The sequence below is a fragment of the Salvelinus namaycush genome, chromosome 24 (assembly GCF_016432855.1).
Source record: "Salvelinus namaycush isolate Seneca chromosome 24, SaNama_1.0, whole genome shotgun sequence".
Taxonomy (NCBI): domain Eukaryota; kingdom Metazoa; phylum Chordata; class Actinopteri; order Salmoniformes; family Salmonidae; genus Salvelinus; species Salvelinus namaycush.
This window is the reverse complement of record NC_052330.1, coordinates 394,114-416,460: the sequence shown is the minus strand read 5'-3', so window position 1 is coordinate 416,460 and position 22,347 is coordinate 394,114. Positions and strand designations below refer to the sequence as shown.

General features: G+C 43.9%; 1 protein-coding gene across 1 annotated transcript in view; it reads right to left on the bottom strand.

Moving 5' to 3' along the window:
- Positions 1-6,421: 6,421 nt before the first annotated feature.
- Positions 6,422-22,347, bottom strand: part of LOC120019739 (potassium channel subfamily K member 3-like) — a 57,494-nt gene continuing 41,568 nt past the window's right edge. The window contains exons 2-3 of the mRNA XM_038963162.1: positions 6,769-7,359; positions 6,422-6,732 (exon numbers count right to left, since the gene is read on the bottom strand). Of these exons, the coding sequence (XP_038819090.1) occupies positions 6,422-6,732; positions 6,769-7,359 (902 nt within the window). The remainder of the gene's footprint in view (positions 6,733-6,768; positions 7,360-22,347) is intronic.

The following is a 22,347-nucleotide window of genomic DNA, read 5'->3' as shown; positions in this document are numbered from 1 at the left end:
ACAGATTACCGACCATTTCGAATCCCACCGTACCTTCTCTGCTATGCAATCTGGTTTCAGAGCTGGTCATGGGTGCACCTCAGCCACGCTCAAGGTCCTAAACGACATCATAACCGCCATCGATAAGAGACATTACTGTGCAGCCATATTCATCGACCTGGCCAAGGCTTTCTTTTTGGCAGACTCGACAGCCTTGGTTTCTCAAATGATTGCCTCGCCTGGTTTACCAACTACTTCTCTGATAGAGTTCAGTGTGTCAAATTGGAGGGCCTGTTGTCCGGACCTCTGGCAGTCTCTATGGGGATGCCACAAGGTTCATTTCTCGGGTAGACTCTCTTCTCTGTATACATCAATGATGTCGCTCTTGCTGCTGGTGATTCTCTGATCCACATCTACGCAGACGACACCATTCTATATACTTCTGGCCCCTCTTTGGACACTGTGTTAACTAACCTTCAGACTAACCTTCAATGCCATCCATCTGTCATTCCGTGGCCTCCAACTGCTCTTAAATGCAAGCAAAACTAAATGCATGCTATTCAATCGATCACTGCCCGCTCGTCCAGCATCACTACTCTGGACGGCTCTGACTTAGAATACGTGGACAACTACAAATACCTAGGTGTCTGGTTAGACTGTAAACTCTCCTTCCACTCACATTAAGCATCTCCAATCCAAAATTAAATCTAGAATCGGCTTCCTATATCGCAACAAAGCATCCTTCACTCATGCTGCCAAACATACCCTCGTAAAACTGACCATCCTACCGATCCTCGACTTCGGCGATATCATCTATAAAATAGCCTCCAACACCCTACTCAACAAATTGGATGCAGTCTATCACAGTGCCATCCGTTTTGTCACCAAAGCCCCATACACTACCCACCACTGCGACCTGTACGCTCTCGTTGGTTGGCACTCGCTTCATACTCGTCGCCAAACCCACTGGTTACAGGTTATCTACATGTCTCTGCTAGGTAAAGCCCCACCTTATCTCAGCTCACTGGTCACCATAGCAGCACCCACTCGTAGCACGCGCCCCAGCAGGTATATCTCACTGGTCACCCCCAAAGCCAATTCCTCTTTTGGTCGCCTTTCCTTCCAGTTCACTGCTGCCAATGACTGGAACGAACTGCAAAAATCACTGAAGCTGGAGACTCATATCTCCCTCACTAGCTTTAAGCACCAGCTGTCAGAGCAGCTCACAGATCACTGCACCTGTACATAGCCCATCTGTAAACAGCCCATCTATCTACCTCATCCCCATACTATATTTATTTATTTATTTATCTTGCTCCTTTGCACCCCAGTATCTCTACTTGCACATTCATCTTCTGTACATCGACCATTCCAGTGTTTAATTGCTATATTGTAATTACATCGCCACCATGGCCTATTTATTGCCTTTATCTCCCTTATCTTACCTCATTTGCACTAACTGTAGATATACTTTTTTTTGCTTTCTTTTTTCTACTGTATGTTTTGTTTATTCCATGTGTTACTCTGTGTTTTTGTATGTGTCGAATTGCTATGCTTTATCTTGGCCAGGTCGCAGTTGCAAATGAGAACTTGTTCTCAACTAGCCTACCTGGCTAAATAAAGGTGAAATAAAATGTCATAGTTTTAATGTCTTCCCTATTATTCTACAATGAAGAAAATAGAAAAAATGAAGGAAAACCCTTGAATGAGTAGGTGTGTCCAAACATTTGACTGGTACTGTACATAGAGTAGCAGTCTTTAATCCCCCGGTGATGGGTTGGGCTGACCGCACCATCCTTTGTAGAGCACTGTGGTTAAGGAGGGTGCAGTTGTCGTACCAGGCGTTGATACATCCCGACAGAATGCCCTCGATGGTGCATCTGTAGTAGTTCTTCAACCTTTGAGGTTGAATAGAGCCTGTTGCGACTTCTTCACTACGGTGTTGGTGTGGAGGGACCATTTCAGGCCATCAAGGATGTAAACTTCGAGGAACTTTAATCTTTTGACCCTCTCCACTGCGGCCCCATCGATCTGGAGGTGGGCGTGCTCTCTCTGCTGTCTCCTGTAGTCCATGATCAGCTCCTTCATTTTGTTGACATTAAGGGAGAGGTAATTTTCCTGGCACCACTCCACCAGGGCTCTCACTTCCTCCCTGTAGGCTGTCTCAAAATTTTGGGTGATCAGGCCTACCACTTTGGTATTGTCAGCAAACTTGATGATTGCTTTGGAGTGCGTAGCCACGCAGTCATGGATGAACAGGGAGTACAGGAAGGGGCTGAGCACGCACCCCTGTGGGGCCCCCGTGTTGAGGATCGACGTGGCGGGGGTGTTGTTATCTACTTTTTTGACCTGGGGTTGCCTGGCAGGATAGGGAAGGAGCAGTGCAATTGCGATTGTAATAGAAGGATTGGGCTTTTGGGGCTTTGCCCCGAATGATTTTGGGTCAGGCCCGAATCTTCTGCCCGGCTGAGATGGTTAAAAAAATGTATAATCAACTGAATGTACCGCTTAGTTCGTAGAGCTGTGGTTACGTAACACTCCCAAAGTCCTCCAACCATTGTAATAAATGTAAAGCAATTGCCGTGTGTGGTCAGATGCTCATTTCAGCACCGTTTTGATTGTGACAGCGCCATTGCGCTGCTTTGAGACAAGCATGGGAACTCATCTTGATAAATCAATCAATGTAAGATTTTTGTTTTCACTGAATCTCCATTTGGAAATGTTACAATTAGGTTGGCAATGTTAACTAAGTTATGGTGAGTGCACATGGTCATTAGTCTAGGAATTTAAAGCAGTGCAGATCTACTCTAAAACACACACACTAGGCCTATATAGTCTACCAGATGAGCTTCCCTGATGTTTTCCTGAACGTTCTAATACTTTTCTGCTCTTTCAGTCATTTTTCCTGCAAATACACATTTTGACACTTTTCCCATAGGATATTCAAGTCATTTGACATGTTTTCTTATTAGCCTTATAGACATAGAAACTGTGCTACAATGGTTAAACAGGTCACAAGGCCTACGTTGTTTCTATAACAAGGCAGTGCCTATAGAAAGTCTACACCCCCTTGAAAGTTTTCACGTTTTCTTGAGTTAAGATTCAGTTCTAGTTTTATGTCATTGATCTACAGGACAGGCAGGACACTGGTCAGGGATTTCACCTTGAGGCCATTGGTGATTTTTAAACACTTACAGAGTTCAATGGCTCTGACGGAAGAAAACTAAAGATGGATCAACAACATTGTAGTGACTCTAAAATAATGATCTAAATTACAGTGAAAAGATGAATAAAGATATACAGATGCATATGTATCCAATAAATCACTCAACTAATATTGCAAACAATACTGCAAAGGAATACACTTTTGGGCCTAAATGCAAAGCCTTATGTTTGGGGCAAATCCAACACAACACTTCAATGAGTAACTGCCTCCTTATTTTCAAGCATGGTGGTGGCTGCATCCTTGTATGGGTATTCTTGACATTGGCAAAGACTGGGGAGTTTTAGCTAAGCACAGGCTAAATCCTAGAGTAAAACCTCCTTCAGTCTGCTTTACACCAGACACCGGGAGAGGAATTCACCTTTCAGTAGGACCATAACCTACAACACAAATCCAAATCTACACTGGAGTTGCTTACCAAGAAGACAGTGACGAATTTACAGTTTTTAATTAAACTGCTTGAAAATCTATGGCAAGACTTGAAAATTGCTGGCTAGCCATGATCTCCAATACCTTGACAGAGCTTAAAGAATTTTGAAAATAATAATGGGTGAATATTGCACAGTACAGGTGTACAAAGCTCTAATGAGATTTACAGCTCAGCTGTAAGGTGTTTCTAACATATATTGACTCAGGGGGGGAATAATTATATATAATCAAGGTATATTAGTGTTTTATTTTTCATTAATTCCCCCCCAAAAAATCTTCCACTTTGACATTAGAGTATTTTGTCTTGTACGTTGACAAAAAAGATATAATTAAATTTTAATCGCACTTTGTAACACAATACAATTTGAAGAAATCCAAGGGGGGTGTAGACTTTCTATAGGCACTAAAACCACTTGGCTAAACAGGCAAAATAAGTGATTAGGTAGAAACACTTGTTCATTGACTTACTGAAATGATTCTCTTGTAATTGTAGGCTATTTGCTGATAGATTATTTTCAATATTATTGCAACAGTAGGCCTACCTACTCAATAACATCATATGGGGTTACTCACCACAATCCATTGAATAATAAGAAGTGTTCATCATTAGCCGCAGGAAGGGGTTGTTGGAAGTGCTCCTGATAAATTTAAATCAATTTATCAAATGACATAATTACTCCTGTCTGTTCATAAATAAATGAAATCCTTGAAAATACTACACCACATAACATAATTTAGCCACATGTGCATCGTTTTGTCACATCATTAAGCGCATTTTGATTTTATTATTCTTTTATTTTATTGAACTATTTAAAATACATACTGATGCCCCACCAGGCAACAATTACATACTGTAATTCAAAATTCAAAAGGTAATCGCAAATCTGAGCTATCTTTGTTGCAGGTTCATGGAAACAGTTGAATAAGATGAGAAAAAAGAAGAAACCCACACACTGCTTCTGCTAGTATCACCGCTTCCCACCAAGCCCTATGTATTGGCCTTGAGGCCGATACGTAGGGCTTGGTGGGGAGCGGTGATACTAGCAAGAGCAGTGTGTGGGTTTCTTCTTTTTTCCTCATCAATCACGCTGTTTTGTTTCACCAAGCTGTTGAAAAATACTGTGATGAACTGAGATTTTAACTTTCACTTTGGTTACCATTACCACCAAATCAGAATATATAAAAATGAAAAAAATAAATGTTGGTATTCAATTTCCAATTTCTATACTTTATTAAGAAAATGTGATTAATAATTCCAACTCAAAGAAATGGTCATCTTCAAATCAATCTGAAGTGATTGAATCAAAAAGAGTTTCAATGAACTCCATGAAATGTTTTTAAAATCTGTTAAACATTTAAAGTACCATCTCATGATGTTTCAAATAAATCTCATTTCTCTATAACATAAAGATTATTCAGTAAATCATTAACTTGTGATCCATATGAGCCTCACCAAAGACGCTCTATCTGCTTGAGGATGTGCATTCCCAGTCGACAAAATGTGCCATGTGACATCATAATGATGTAGGTTTCTGGTTATAAATTGGTTTTCTGGTTGAGGAGATGGAAAATAAGCAGATTAAAACCAAGTACAGACTTGTTTTTTTTTCATATTTTGGTTGTTATGACAGCCAGATGTAGACATATTTTTCTGGATGCTAAAAAGGCATTTAGAAATCTATTTCAACCAACTGAACCAAAGACAAAAGACATCCGAACCAATACCCTGTGTAGTTCAACTGAAACAGCTGTAACTTTTTGGATTTGTGCTTTTTCTTGGATGATACACACAAACCGGCATATGGTAAGTCAATTTATATGAAAATACATATACATTTTAAAATGAATTTGACGATGCAAATTTGAAGCAAATTCTAAGCCTACAAAACAAGGATCCCAGAAGTAAAAATGTGTGTCACTTTCATAGGGCATTATAAATCTCCCTTAGACAACATTTAAGAGCATTACACCTATAAGAATAAATTATTTAGGTACCAAAAAAATCAGGTGAGTAAACATAAATTCCAGTGCCTTAAAGCACACAATAATGTTATAAAGTGCAGCAGTAAATTAGACTGTCTACTACAGTATACACAGTGAGCCCAAATGCTCTCAGTAAAACCCTATCATGAAAACATAAAACAAATTAATAACAAACATACAGTAAATCAATTATATGGATGTAAAAAAAATTAGAAAGAAAATTACAATACTTTTTACAAAGTATGATAGGTCTTGAGGATTGAGAGAAAGATACAGTAAGTAACTAAAGCAGATCAAAAGTGTTTAGCTTGAAACTGAACTTCAGTTACAGACTCAAGACAGAGTCGACTGAGTTTTTAGAATACTTTAACTGAAAATATACCTTCTTCCCTAGTAAGTACATTGGTTAAAAACGGTATCCACATGAGAAATATATTTACATTTATTTTATTGATGACTACTGGGAGTTTTTAATTGATGATTACTGAGAGTAACACTTATATATATCTCTTGTGATATATTGAAGTGATAATATTATTTGTGAAAAATAATATTATCACTTCACCAAACATAAAATCAAGTGTAGTTTATGATGCACAGTTTCTTAAAATTAATAATCCTCGCTTTCACGTAAAAGTATGTCTCGCATAGTGCAATGTCCTCTTATCATTCAAACAATCTCCCAATATTGAAGATCAAGAACTTCAACCTTAAATACGGCAAAATGTGAAAGGATGCTGAAAATATAGCAGATATAGTTCAAGGGTCAAAACTCCGGCCTATTCTTGCTAACCCTAACCCAGGCCTCTATATGGAGCTTCGCCGCTTGCTGTGTCCTAGTCTGTATGGGGTGAGACTGTGCAGGCCCGTGGACACAGAGCTGATGGCGGAGTGGGGATGGTGCATGCTGTAGACGCAGCCGTTGGAGTGAAGCGGGTGGAGGGGGTCGGAGGAAAAGGCCTCCCCCTGCTCCATGTATGTGTCCGAGGTGGACAGGTCTCGGGGGATGATCATGGGGATAGAGTACTGCAGCTTCTCCCTGCTCTTGTACCACAGGCAGGAGCACATGGACTGGAAGTGGAGCACCTCCGCGTACACGTTCCGCAGCCCCCGCCCTGCTCCCCCCACACCACTGTTCCCTGATCCTCCACCACACCCTGAGGCAGCTGAGGAGGAGGAGGGCAAGTCGGGGGCGCAGCGCATGTGGTTGTGCCCTCCCACCTGGCCGTTTCGGGAGAGGAGGGCGCGCTGCTCGGCGTCCCGCTTCTCGTCCTCCGCGTTCATGGTCATGAAGCGCAGCACGACCAGGTTGAGGAAGGCTCCGATCACGGTCAGGCCAGTGAGAATGTAGATGAAGCAGAAGGCCACGTACTTGGGGTTGGTCTGTAGAGCGTGATCCTTCTGCAGTGCCACATAGTCCCCGAAGCCGATAGTGGTGAGCGTGATGAAGCAGTAGTAGTAGGCGTGGAAGAAGCTCCATCCCTCGAAGTAGGAGAAGGAGAGTGCTCCAATGCACAGCGTGCTCATGCAGGAGATGAAGCCAATGGCCACCATGTTGACCATGGAGACCTCAGTGCGCCGCATGCCAAGGCACTTCTTCAGGCGGTGCAGCAGGTAGCGCACCAGGGTGTTGATGCGCTCGCCCAGGCTCTGGAACATGACCAGGGTGAGAGGGATGCCCAGCAGGGCGTAGAGCATGCAGAACACCTTGCCTCCATCCGTGCTGGGGGCCGCATGGCCGTACCCTAAGACAGAGAGAGACAGCAGTTTAGAGTCAGTGGGGTGGAACAGACAAAATTAAGTCAGTTGAGTTGTTCAATTGAGTTTGTTGAGTTACTTTGTTTAGTGAGTGAGCGAGTTAGTTGAGTTAGTTAGTCAGTCGCGTCAGTTGAGTTTCTTCTATAGTCGTTAGTCTTTTGAGTTAGTCAGTTGGTCGAGTTACTTAGTTGAGTTACTTCGTCAATTGAATTGGGGATGAAGGTCGAGAGTGCCACAGTTCTGAAATTCAACACAATTTAATATTCTTCATTTTGAGGGGCTCCACAATGGACATTGGCAGAATGCAAGGGAGTTATGAATGGGCAGCAGTAGTGGTGGCGAGAATGGTTCAGTGTTGATGTTGTGTGGGGGAGAAAGGCCTTCAATTATTCATAATGAGTCGGTCTCTCTCGGGTTTGGCAAGTATAGACCACTAAGGACAGTTGCTCCTAATTAGCCCCTTACATTGTTTTGGATGATATGCACTTGCTGTCAATATGAATGCTCTCTCTTATTGAAGGAAGATCAGTTAAGGGTATTATTTTTGAATTTTTTTCTGCTAGGTGTATTGTACAAGGTTTGTATCATTAATTACAGTACACAGATACTGCATAATGGAAACAAAATGTATTCGGTATGCTAGGGTGTTACCTGGCCAACTGAACAGGCTTTGACATGATTGATCAAGGGAAAGAAAGAACAAAGACTGTCTAAAAAAATAGAGACACCCAATTTAAGCAGAAAGCCCAACTTCACAAGTCCAAGCAATAATGAAATATGATTTTACGATTAGCGCAATTCTTTTAAAACTTACATTTTTTTTTAAACGGGTTGATATGAGATGAGAAACAGGTTTCGGTGATCTTGCACTTACTGATAGAGCCACTTAAAACCACTTGGAATGATAGAATAAAGGGTTTTTCAACACTTCACAGCAGTTCTGAAGAAATGACTCATTCCATGGGTACACCAGCTGAGCTGACCAAGCGGATTAACCCACTGAACGAGTGATCTGCCATGCACCCAGGCACATTTGCGGTGAAATATCATTCAGGCTGAAAAATCTAGCTTTTAACCGATGTATCAAAAGTGCAGCCAACCTCAATCCCACACACATCCTGTCAGGACCCGGTGCGAGAAACAGTCACTAATAATCGTCAGAACCCAGAAGATGAGGCAGACACAGCAGTACTAGAGATGGTGGTTTAATTAAAGAACAAAATCTTCAGGCAAAGAAACTAAATCCACAATGTCCAAAAATAAAGCCAAGAGGCACAAAATGGAAATCCTCCAAAATACAAAAGAAACTCCACAAAGTGGTAAAAACAGCAGGGAAAAACAAACCTCAAAAGACTACTCAAATAATACACAAGAACTAAACCAGAGAACCTCTGGAAAATCCAACAAGAGAAATATCTATATAAAACAAGGCTTGGGCTGGGGCTGGGTGCTAACTTACAAACACTGAGCAAGGAACTGAGGAACACACAGGGTTTAAATACTAACAAGGGAATGACCTACAGGTGCAAACAATAATTAGAGCAAGAAAAACAAAAAAGGTACAAAAAAGGTGCAATGGGGACATCTAGTGACCAAAACCCGAACAGTCTTGGCCAAAACCTGACAGAATCCCCCTCCTAGGAACGGCTCCTGACGTTCCTACCAGCCTTCTCAGGGTGGAGGGTCCTGAACTGACGAATGAGGTCAGGGTCCAGTATGTCCTTGGCAGGAACCCAGGAGCGCTCCTCGGGACCGTAGCCTTCCCAGTCCACCAGATACTGCCAGGACCGCTGCACCCGGCGGGAATCCAGTATCCGGTGGACGGTATAAGCCGACTGGCCACCGATGACACGGGGCGGAGGGGGAGGTCTGCCTGCCGGGATAAGGGGAGAAAAAACAACAGGTTTTAATAAAGAAATGTGAAATGTTGGATTGATCTTAAGGGATCTGGGTAAGTGCAGGCGAAAAGTAACGGGATTGACTCTCCTGGCAATCTTAAAGGGACCGATGAATCTCTGGGACAGCTTGCGAGACTCCACCCGTAGCGGTAAGTTCTTTGTTGAGAGCCATACTCTCTGGCCGGGGTACAGGGTAGGACCGGGACGGCGACGTCTGTTGGCTTGTCGTTGGTACTGCTGTGAGGAACGCAGAAGATTAAGACGTGCCTTCTTCCACGTAAGCCGACAGCGTCTGATGAACCTCGAGGCTGAAGGCACTCTGACTTCTGCCTCCTGGTCCGGGAACAATAGAGGCGCATAGCCAAACTGACACTCATGCGGGGATATACCAGTGGAGGAGGAGCACAAGGTGTTGTGCGCGTACTCGGCCCAAACAATGAAGGATGACCATGTGGACGGGTTGTTGGAAACCATGCATCTGAGGGTGGTTTCCAGCTCCTGATTCATCCTCTCAGTTTGGCCATTGGACTCCGGATGGTACCCTGAAGATAAACTGGCCGTGGCCCCTATGAGTTGGCAGAAGGCCTTCCAAAACCTTGAGGCGAACTGGGGACCTCTGTCGGAAACCATATCTTGCGGAATCCCAAAGACTCGGAACACATGGTTAATCACCAACTCAGCTGTTTCCTTGGCAGAAGGTAATTTGGTCAAGGGAACAAACCTGGCCGCCTTAGAAAACCTGTCGATGATGACTAGGATCGTAGTATTACCATGGGACGGAGGAAGGCCAGTAATAAAGTCCAACGAGATATGGGACCAGGGTCGGTGGGGAATAGATAGAGGGTGAAGGAGTCCTTGAGGGCGGAGGTGAGAAGATTTGCCCTGGCAGCACACGGAACAGGCCTTGACGAAAGTGGCAACGTCTTCTTTTATGGTGGGCCACCAGAACTTACGCTGGATGAACTCCAAGGTGCGACCTACGCCCGGGTGACAGGTGAGGCGAGAGGAGTGCCCCCACAGAAGGACTTGGGACCTTGCTGCCTTGGGAACAAACAACCGATTGGCAGGACCTCCTCCAGGGCCCGGTTCGATGGCTTGAGCTTGTTTCACGGTATCCTCCACTTGCCACGAGATCGGAGCCACGATCTTAGCGGCAGGAAGGACAGTCATGTCAGTATCTTCTCGAATGGCAGGAGAGTAGATTCGTGACAAGGCGTCCGGTTTGAGATTCTTCGACCCGGGTCTATAGGTGAGGATAAACTGAAATCGGCTGAAGAAAAGAGACCATCGAGCTTGTCTGGAGTTCAACCGCTTCGCCTGCTGGATATACTCCAGATTTTTGTGGTCCGTAAGCACTTGAAACGGTTGAGAAGCCCCCTCGAGCCAGTGTCTCCATTCCTTCAATGCCATCTTAACCGCTAGGAGTTCACGATCCCCCACATCGTAATTCCTCTCGGCCGGGGTAAGCCGGTGAGAGAAGAAGGCGCAAGGATGAAGCTTCTTGTCTTCACCCCTCTGAGACAGGACAGCTCCAACCCCAACCTCTGATGCGTCTACCTCCACCACAAAAGGTTCATCCGCCGTTGGTAGTGTCAGGATGGGAGCAGAGAGGATGCGCTGCTTGAGTCCTTGGAAGGCCGTCTCAGCTTCTCTTCCCCACAGAAACCTTGTGTTGCCACCCTTGGTTACAGCTGAGAGAGGGGCTGCCACCGAGCTGAAGTTCTTGATGAACTTGCGGTAAAAGTTGGTGAAGCCCAGGAAACGCTGAACTTCCTTAACGGACTTGGGGGTGGGCCAATCCGCTACCGCCTCTACCTTCTTGGGGTCCATCTGGACTCGTCCGGGTTCCACTATAAATCCCAGGAATTGTACTCGAGAGGAATGGAATTCACACTTTTCCGGCTTAACGTACAAATGGCTGTCTAGGAGGCGTTTGAGCACTTGTCTGACATGCTTAGTGTGTTCTTGAAGGGAGCTCGAAAAGATGAGGATGTCATCCAAGTAAACAAACACAAAGATGTTAAGCATATCCCTAAGCACATCATTTATGAGCGCTTGGAACACAGCCGGAGCGTTGGTCAGGCCGAAGGGCATCACCGAGTATTCGTAGTGACCAGTAGGCGTGTTGAAAGCGGTCTTCCACTCGTCCCCGGGTTTGATCCGCACAAGATGGTATGCGTTCCGCAGGTCAAGCTTAGTGAAGACAACTGCTTCCTGGAGCAGCTCAAAGGCTGTGGCCATAAGGGGTAGCGGGTAGCGGTTACGGACGGTTATGGCATTGAGTCCCCGGTAGTCGATGCAAGGTCGTAATCCACCGTCTTTCTTGGCCACAAAGAAAAACCCTGCTCCCGCCGGCGAGGTAGATGGACGCATGAGGCCTGCTGCCAGAGCGTCCTTGATGTAGGTATCCATAGCAGCTCGTTCGGGAGGAGAAAGGGAAAAGATCCGACCCCTGGGAGGGCAGGTCCCCGGCAACAGGTCGATGGTGCAATCGTAAGGTCTATGGGGTGGTAGTTTGGTGGCCCTCTGTTTGCTAAATACCAGTTTGAGGTCATGGTAACACTCGGGAACTCGGGACAGGTCGATGGATTCTAGAGACTCGGAAGGAGAACTCTGGGAACTCGGGAAGATACAAGTGGCTTGGCACGTAGGACCCCACTGCTTGATAGTGCCCACAGACCAGTCGATGTGAGGGTTATGGCTGTGAAGCCAGGGATAACCAAGGACGAGAGGGAACTCGGAACAGGAGATCAGATGAAAGTTCATCACTTCCTGGTGTTGGGAAACTGAAAGTCGCAAGGGGGTAGTGGCACGAGTGACAAGTCCAGATCCCAAAGGGCTTCTATCCAACGTAGTAACCCTTATGGGGTCACTTAGAGGTTCAGAAGGAACGCCATTCTCCTTCGCCCAGACCCCATCCATGAAGTTACCTGCGGCTCCAGAGTCTACCAAGGCTTGAAGAGAAAACTCGTGGTCGTCCCAGGAAAGGGTAACTGGAATGAGCAGGCGGGAGTTGGATGGATGGGAGGAGGTTATGTTTCCCGTTACAGTCCTCCCAGGCCTGCACGGGAGAGTGCGTTTCCCTGGAGCCCGGGACACGTGGAGCGGAAATGGCCCGGTTTGCCGCAATATAGACAGCATCGCTCCCTCATCCGGCGGTCTCTCTCAGCCTGGGAGATGCGTCCAACCTGCATGGGTTCTGGTGGAGCCAGCGAGGATAAAGGTGGAGACTCGGAGCTGGAACCGATAGGAGCTAGGGTGAGCGGTCTATGGTTTTGTTCTCTCTCTCTCAGACGCTGGTCTATGCGTGAAGCCAACTTGATAAGGGACTCGAGGTTGTCCGGTGGTTCCCGAGTGGCCAGTTCATCTTGGATGGTGTCAGAAAGACCCTTCAAAAAACACACTGTGAGAGCCTCGTCGTTCCAGCCACTTGCTGCTGCCACAGTGCGGAACTGGATGGCATAGTCCGTCACGCTGCGCCGACCTTGGCGGAGAGTCAGGAGCTGTTTGGCTGAGTCAGGGCCGTTGGTAGGACCTTGAAACACTCGCTTGAATTCTTCAGCAAAGGTAGAGTAGCTGGCACAGCAGGGACTTTGGGCATCCCACACAGCAGTAGCCCAGGCTAGGGCTTTTTCCGACAGCAGGGTGATGATATATGCTATCTTGGACCGGTCGGTGGGAAACGACGATGGTTGCAGCTCAAAGGAGAGAGAACATTGGGTGAAAAACCCCTTACAAACACTCGGATCCCCTGAGAACCGTTGGGGAGGCGGCAGACGAGGTTCAGCCAGGGGATTAACTGCCAGGGGCACTTGAATCGGATGAACTGGAGCAGAAGCGGTTGCCGGGGAAAGTCGATCCGAAATCTGCTTTATGGAAGTCAGCATCTCTGACAGAAGTTGAGAATGTCTAGCCATTAAGGCCTCTTGCTGAACCAGAGCAGCTTCGTGGCGTTGGACAGTCCCCTCGTGGTGGGACAGCATGGAAAAAAGATCCTGGGTACTGGCTGCCTCTGGGTTCATTATAATGGCTCAGTGTTTCTGTCAGGACCCGGTGCGAGAAACAGTCACTAATAATCGTCAGAACCCAGAAGATGAGGCAGACACAGCAGTACTAGAGATGGTGGTTTAATTAAAGAACAAAATCTTCAGGCAAAGAAACTAAATCCACAATGTCCAAAAATAAAGCCAAGAGGCACAAAGTGGAAATCCTCCAAAATACAAAAGAAACTCCACAAAGTGGTAAAAAACAGCAGGGAAAAACAAACCTCAAAAGACTACTCAAATAATACACAAGAACTAAACCAGAGAACCTCTGGAAAATCCAACAAGAGAAATATCTATATAAAACAAGGCTTGGGCTGGGGCTGGGTGCTAACTTACAAACACTGAGCAAGGAACTGAGGAACACACAGGGTTTAAATACTAACAAGGGAATGACCTACAGGTGCAAACAATAATTAGAGCAAGAAAAACAAAAGGTACAAAAAAGGTGCAATGGGGACATCTAGTGACCAAAACCCGAACAGTCTTGGCCAAAACCTGACACATCCCGTCCCCCACACGTGTACTTTAACATGGTTGTCAAGGGAAATATATTTCCACGTGCGGCGGACCAGTTGCATGCAAGATCCTTGCAACCCGGTGTCAGATGACAATGGTGCCAGAAAAGACCGTCCAATTGTTTGCATGTAATTACTTTGCTGTTTGATTTCATTTCAAGGGCTCTGGTTTTATTGCTTCACCAACCTGTGTGGTTAACTCATCTGTCTCGCTGAAGGCAAATTAGTTTAAAATCTCACCCGCTGCACTGCCTTGAAAGGGAAAGCTGCCCCGGGCTTTGGCTCTTCCTCTCCGAAGTGAGAAGAAATAACATCCCGACGACACTTAGCTACTTCTAGCTTAATCTACTGTACGTTAAAGCCTTCCTATCCTGAGACGTGTCATGTTGTTTTCAGATGAGTTTCCCATCTCTATCTTTCTTCACCTTGTCCTATAAGGCAGATTACGATGCGTTACGGTGTCCCACACGAACATATTTTTAAGATCATTTACAGCATATACCTCTTCGTCCACGGTGCTTACGAGGACGCAAGTGTGGCAGGAGATTTACTGCCTCGATTCTCATTTTCAACATCCTTCAATATTTCTGTCTCTCTCATATCTCTCTCTCATCTCTCTCTCATCTCTCTCTCATCTCTCTCTCATCTCCCCCTCTCTCTTGCTCTCTCTCTCTCTCTCTGTCCCATCTCCCCCTCTCTCTCTGTCTTGCTCTCTCTCTCTCTCAATCTTAAAATGATCAACTTTAGTTTAGATACAAGCACCATGAAACACTATCAATTAATTTGGGGAAAATCTGTTTTTTGCACCTAACTTGCTTACTACGTTTTCCATCTGGTTTCTTACTTGACAGACTCCGTGAAATGATGACCTCTTCCTAAATATATCCCCCAAAAATGTGTGTATGGTTTCCTCGAAACAAGGGTGTGTCTCAATTTACCCCTTTGGCTCAAATATCGCACTCTCCACTATAAATTGTGAAGATTAGCTGATAATGGATAAATACAGACCAAATTGAAGTGTCTTGGGTTTCTTTGCGTGTTCTATAGTCTTGTAAAGATAGGGGGGTGTCTGGGACAGGTAATGTATTAATCCATGACGTTTTTTAAGGAAAAGGTTTTGTAAAAGTTGCACCTTACATCGGATCATCTTGAAACGTTCTATTTCAAGCTAACTTTCATGTTTTATATGGTTTTTAATTGGTTTCTCTGTTCATTTTCATTATCCTTTTTCAGCGTTATGATATCCATAACATCCATAATGGTTGTCGATGTGATGGATATTGATGTATCATATCTTAGCTTCAGAAGATTGTGTATCCACCACATTTTTTGTGCTTGTTCTGGCATGTATTCTTTAGACCAGTGGTTCTCAACTGGCTTTGCCTGGGGACCCAAATTTGACAATGACAATTTATTTTTATTTTTTTTCACCTTTATTTAACCAGGTAGGCAAGTTGAGAACAAGTTCTCATTTACAACAAACCCCTGGCCAAGATAAAGCAAAGCAGTTCGACACATACAACAACACAGAGTTACACATGGAGTAAAACAAACATACAGTCAATAATACAGTACAACAATAAGTCTATATACAATGTGAGGTGAGATAAGGGAGGTAAAAGGCAAATAAATACCATGGTGGTGTAGTAAATACAATATAGCAAGTAAAACACTGGAATGGTAGATTTGCAGTGGAAGAATGTGCAAAGTAGAAATAGAAATAATGGGGTGCAAAGGAGCAAAAATAAATAAAAAATACAGTAGGGGAAGAGGTAGTTGTTGGGGCTAAATTATAGATGGGCTATTTACAGGTGCAGTAATCTGTGAGCTGCTCTGACAGCTGGTGCTTAAAGCTAGTGAGGGAGATAAGTGTTTCCAGTTTCAGAGATTTTTGTAGTTTGTTCCAGTCATTGGCAGCTGGAACTGGAAGGAGAGGCGGCCAAAGGAAGAATTGGTTTTGGGGGTGACCAGAGAGATATACCTGCTGGAGCGCGTGCTACAGGTGGGTGCTGCTATGGTGACCAGCGAGCTGACATAAGGGGGGACTTTACCTAGCAGGGTCTTGTAGATGACCTGGAGCCAGTGGGTTTGGTGACGAGTATGAAGCGAGGGCCAGCCAACGAGAGCGTACAGGTCGCAGTGGTGGGTAGTGTATGGGGCTTTGGTGACAAAACGGATGGCACTGTGATAGACTGCATCCAATTTATTGAGTAGGGTATTGGAGGCTATTTTGTAAATGACATCGCCGAAGTCGAGGATCGGTAGGATGGTCAGTTTTACGAGGGTATGTTTGGCAGCATGAGTGAAGGATGCTTTGTTGCGAAATAGGAAGCCAATTCTAGATTTAATGTTGGATTGGAGATGTTTGATGTGAGTCTGGAAGGAGAGTTTACAGTCTAACCAGACACCTAGGTATCAAAATATCCCCAAATATATCCCCAAATACCCAAATTTTCAAAAAGACATCAAAACTATGATATAACACATGAATCATGTATCACATAGAATCATGTAGAAACCAAAAAAGTGTTAAACAAATCCAAATAGATTTTATATTTGCGATTATTCAAAGTAGCCACCCTTTGCCTTCATGACAGCTTTGCACACTCTTGGCATTCTCTCAACCAGCTTCATGAAGTAGTCACCTGAATGCATTTCAATTAACAGGTGTGCCTTGTCAAAAGTTAAATTGTGGAATTTCTTAATGCATTTGAGCCAATCGGTTGTGTTGTGACAAGGTAGGGGTGGTTTGGTAAAAGACCAAATCCCATATTATGGCAAGAACAGCTCAAATAAGCAAAGAGAAACGACAGTCCATCATTACTTTAAGACAAGAAGGTCAGTCAATCCGGAAACGTCACAAAAACCATCCAGCACTATGCTAAAACTGGCTCTCGTGAGGACCGCCACAGGAAAGGAAGACCCAGAGATACCTCTGCTGCAGAGGATAAGTTCATTAAAGTTATCAGCCTCAGAAATTGCAGCCAGAAATAAATGCTTCACAGAGTTCAAGTAACAGACACCTTCATGATCAAATTGCTGCGTAGGAACCACTAGTAAAGGACACCAGTAAGAAGAAGAAGAGAACTTGCTTGGGCCAAGAAACATGAGCAATGGACATTAGACCGGTAGAAATATGTCCTTTGGTCTGATGAGTCCAAATTTGAGATTCTTGGTTCCAACCGCTGTGTCTTTGTGAGATGCAGAGTTGGTGAACGGATGATCTCCGCTTGTGTGGTTCCCACCGTGAAGCATGGAGGAGGAGATGTGATGGTGTGGGGGTGCTTTGCTGGTGACACTGTCTGTTATTTATTTCGAATTCAAGGCACACTTAACCAGAATGGCTACCGTAGCATTCTGCAGCGATACGCCATACCATACCATCTGGTTTGCGGTTAGTGGGACTATCATTTCTTTTTCAACAGGACAACAGGACAATGACCCAAAACACACCTCCACTAAGGAGAGTGATGGAGTGCTGCATCAGATGACCTGGCCTCCACAATCACCTGACCTCAACCCAATTGAGATGGTTTGGGATGAGTTGGACTGCAGAGTGAAGGAAAGAAGCCAACAAGTGCTCAGCTTATTTGGGAACTCCTTCAAGACTGTTGAAAAGCAAGCGGTCCTTCACCCTACATATACAGTAAACTGTAAGCTACGGATGACTGTAGAACTGCTCTGTAAATGACTGTGAAGACCTGGGTTATGTTAGTAAGCACACACTTTACTGCACACTGCACGCAGTCCTTCAGCCTGGGTATATTATGATAGGACACTCTACTACTCTAACTGTGCTCTCTACTCCAGGAGCCCCGGCAGTTAGTGTGGAGAGGCCCCTGTGACAACACAACACCGCCCTTTACCCCGTGTCCCCTCGCCACGACCTGATGACTTTGCCTTCCTGAGTCAGGATGTGTCAGTTGCTCTGGCCGGCACGCAGTTGTTCCTCCAGGGGCCACTCACACTGTTCAAAATGATTAGAGTCACTGAGAGAGGAAAAGTGGAGAAGTGTACCATCACCCTCTATGGCAGGTAGAGTCCACTCAGGGCCATGCACAGACCTTTCAGGGGGCAGGTGCTCAAAATGAAGAAAAACATATTTTTAAACATATTCTTAACATATTTAACATGTTTTTTAACATAGGCCTATTTATTCCTGCAAAAACACACTCAATCATCACAAATTATTCATCATCTTCTAACTCATGATGTACACTGTGTCCAAAATATTAAGAACACCTTCCTAATATTGAGTTACACCCCCCGCCGTTCCTCTTTTTTCCCCCAGAACAACTTCAATTCATTGGGGCATGGACTCTACAAGTTGCACAGTGGTCTAAGAATCCGGAGTGGCGCAGTGGTCTAAGGCACTGCATCTCAGTGCAAGAGGTGTTACTGCAGTCCTTGGTTTGAATCCAGGCTGCATAACATCTGGCTGTGATTGGGAGTCCCATAGGGCGGCGCAGAATTGGCCCAGCGTCGTCCGGGTTTGGCCGTCATTGTAAATAAGAATGTATTCTTAATTGACTTGCCTAGTTAAATAAAGGTTAAATAAAAATACAAGGTGTTGAAAGTGTTCCACAGGAATGATGGCCCATGTTGACTCCAATTCCTCCCACAGTTGTGTCAGGTTGGCTGGATGTCCTTTGGGTGGTGGACCATTCTTGATACACACAGGAAACTGTTGAGTGTGAAAGACCCAGCAGATTTGCAGTTCGACACAAACTGGTGTTCCTGGCACCTACTACCATACCCTGTTCAAAGGCACTAAAATATTTTCTTGCCCATTCACCCTCTGAATGGCACACGTACACAATCCATGTCTCAATTGTCTCAAGGCATAAAAATCTTTAAACCTCTTAAGGATCGGCTTTTTTTTCAATTTTTGAACTGACATACCCAAATCTACCTGCTTTCAGGACCTGAAGAAAGGATTTGCATATTTTTGATACCATTTGAAAGGAAACACTTTGAAGTTTGTGAAAATGTGAAATGAATGTAGGAGAATATAATTATCTGGTAAAAGATAATACAAACAAAAAAACATGTGTTTTCTATGTTTTTTTCTCCATCTTTGAAATGCAAGAGAAAGGCCATACATTCAGATAGGAGTTTAGGTGTAATCTAGATTTTGGCCACCAGATGGCAGCAGTGTGCAACGTTTCAGACTGATCCAGTGAAGAATTACATTACTGCACAATATTTTGTATCAAGTCTTGCAGGTGTTTGCCCAAATGTGTCGAATTGGTCAATTGATACATTTTCAAATACATAACTATAGAGAACATGCAAAAATGCTATGGTAATAAAAAATGTAGGTTTACACACTCCCAGGAATGTCATACATGATGAATCATTAGCTTATACACTAACTTTCACACATGTAGATGGCTGGGCGGGGTGGGTGTGGAGTCAAATACAGCAGTGGGTTCAAACTGTAGACACCAGATCCTACATTTTAACATAAAAATAGATTTTATCAAACAAAACGATGCTACATTTTATCTCTGGGACCCTCAGGATGACAAATCAGAGCAAGATTACTGAATGTAAGTACATTATTTATCTTCAGAGGTGAATGTATCAAACCAGTTGCTGTGATAAAAGTGTTTTGTTGTTGTGTACTCTCCTCAAACAATATCATGGTATTTTTTCATTGTAATAGCTACTATTGATTGGTACCACAGTTAGATTAACAATAATTGAAGCTTTCTGCCCATATAAGACATGTCTATGTCCCAAAAAGTTGGCTTTTGTATACCACGTCATTCCAGTCACATTAGCGCACATTAGCAACAACCATCCCAGTTTAGGGACACCGATCCCGTATTAAACTGTCTCCCCCCTTCATTTACATGGATTGAAGTGGATTTAACAGGTGACACCAATAAGGGATCATAGCTTTCACCTGGATTCACCTGGTCAGTCTATGTCATGGAAAGAGCAGGTGTTCATAATGTTTTTGTGCACTCAGTTTATAACCATCTGGGAATGTTTATTACCAGTGACAGAAAGGCCACTTTGTCCTAAATTAAAAATATATTTTGTTTTTGAATTAGAAACAAAACAAGACACATCAATGAGAAATGCCACCAGAGCCACCAGAGCAAATTTTTTTTGATAATACAATTACCGTAGTGGAAAGAAAATAGGAAACTTGCAAAGTGGCCCAGATTAAGGAGAAGAGAGGACTTGATAAAACTCACAAGCACACAGGTGCACCCTACACACAACCCTCTCTTTATTCCTCTCTTAGTCCCCCCACCTTTAATTTGGGGAAATGATATAATTCTGGGGAAATAATGTTATGCAAAGACCCTGCCTGCAGCAACGAAGCAGTCCCTGACTGGTGTACCCAAAACAATAATCTTGTTCTATTATGGTGATTCAGCCTCATAGAGAAGTTAACAAACGTTAGAGTTTAGTGTGTAGGCTAGGTGAACAATTTTGTGAGGACAACACTATATTTGTCATACATGGGGCAGCAGAGAAAAACTCCAAAAAGTAACCCATCAGATAGGCAAAGAATTATAAAGCATTTTAACAAGACCCACTAGCAGTGTTGTATTGAGTGTTTGATTCAGACTTCGGCAGCAATAGCAGTTTAAGTCTGCCTGCCATTTTATCCGTTAACCCCCCAAGGCCTGAACATAGTCTAGACTCTAGACCATAGAGGGACTTTGGTCGTTATGCAATCTCTCAATAAAAAAACGTGTTCACAATTTTGAATCCCCCATATTCATTTTACCAGGCCTGTGCTCGGCTTTACGCAGCTTTGAGCCATATTAACCTTTACACAGATTTTCAAAATGAAATTCCTGATATCTCCCAAATGTTTTTCTTACAAAACCTGTAGCAGGGTTTCAAACAATATGATCTGTGTCTGGTCACCTTCATGGCTGTGGCAGCCGGTTTTGCGGTAAGTGGTTCAGTCTTGTGTACAGATGAGAGTGTATAGACTAGTTTCCCTCGTCGTGACGTGTGCTTCCCGAGGCACCCACCTGATGCAGTTAACCGTCTTGATTATCCTGATTAATTGGGTGGAGATAAAGAGGCTTTGAAAACACATCAAGGATGGCATAATGTGCCTGTTAGGGCCCGCTGTCTCTGTCATTATTACATTTCCATTGATTACAGAGCACATTTTGTTCTCGCCAAAGAGGAGAGGAACACCACCCATTTATCAACCTGCAGAGCACGTACAGTACATCACCTCGCAAATGGGCCAGGATTCACAAAGGGGGGGAATCTATCAAAGAAGGAATTTGTGGAAAGGCTGAGGTGCAGTGTAGACAGACCCATGTCTGGCAAAGAGCTGGAAATCAAAGAACCATGGTCATGAGTTCAAGACATAACATGAAATTGCAAGCATTAGGCAATGTCTAACAGGCCTTTCGTATTAGCTATTTTCACATGGCAATGTAAACAGATGGGACTCGAAAAGGACTAACGGTATAAAGATTACGTAACAAGACATGATACCCACATCTGTCACGCCCTGGCCTTAGTTATCTTTGTTTTCTTTATTATTTTAGTTAGGTCAGGGTGTGACATGGGGGATGTATGTGTTTTGTATTGTCTAGGGGTTTTGTATGGTTATGGGGCAGTGTGTAGTCTAGGGTAATGTATGTCTATGGTTGCCTAGATTGGTTCTCAATTAGAGACAGCTGTCTATCGTTGTCTCTGATTGGGAACCATATTTAGGCAGCCATATTCATTAGGTAGTTCGTGGGTGATTGTCTATGTGTAAGTTGCCTGTGTCTGCACTTATTGTTTGTATAGCTTCACGGTCGTCGGTTTGTTGTTTTGTTTAGTGTGTAAAGTGTTCGTTTCGTCTTCAAATAAAGAAGATGTATTGCTATCACGCTGCGCCTTGGTCCTCCTCTCTTCCACGTTATGACGATCGTGACAACATCAGGGTTGGCGGTAATTACAATTTAATTTGAAATTTTAATGAAATTCCTGAATTAACTCATGAAATGGAGAATGTATGTTGAATTCAATTCGTATGGAATTTAAGTTAAGGTCAAATAATTCATCTTTAGAAATTAATTGCAATTCAGTATTTTCAAAGTTAATGGAATTAATTTACATAATTTCACACAATACGACAAGAGAGACGACACAACACTACATAAAGAGAGACCTAAGACGACAACATAGCATTGGCAGCAACACATGAAAACACAATTGACTACAGGATTAGTTTTAAAACATTTCAAGTTGTATTGAAATTGTAGCAGATTTGTGGAATTGTTGGGGATAATAATTAATTGGGATATGAATAATTGGAATTTACCTAACATTGGTATTGAGAGTAATTTTATTATCTCTGAAGACAAACGACAAGAGTAGGGTGACCATGACAGCAGAAGTGCCCTAGGTGTGGTCATGGACTCTGGGCTTCATCCCTTACTAGATGTCCTCTGACATCTGGAGCTCCCTGGAGACATGTGCCAGGCTGGATGCTGAATGTTAAACTGCCACAGCAGGAAGCAAAAAATCATCTGTGG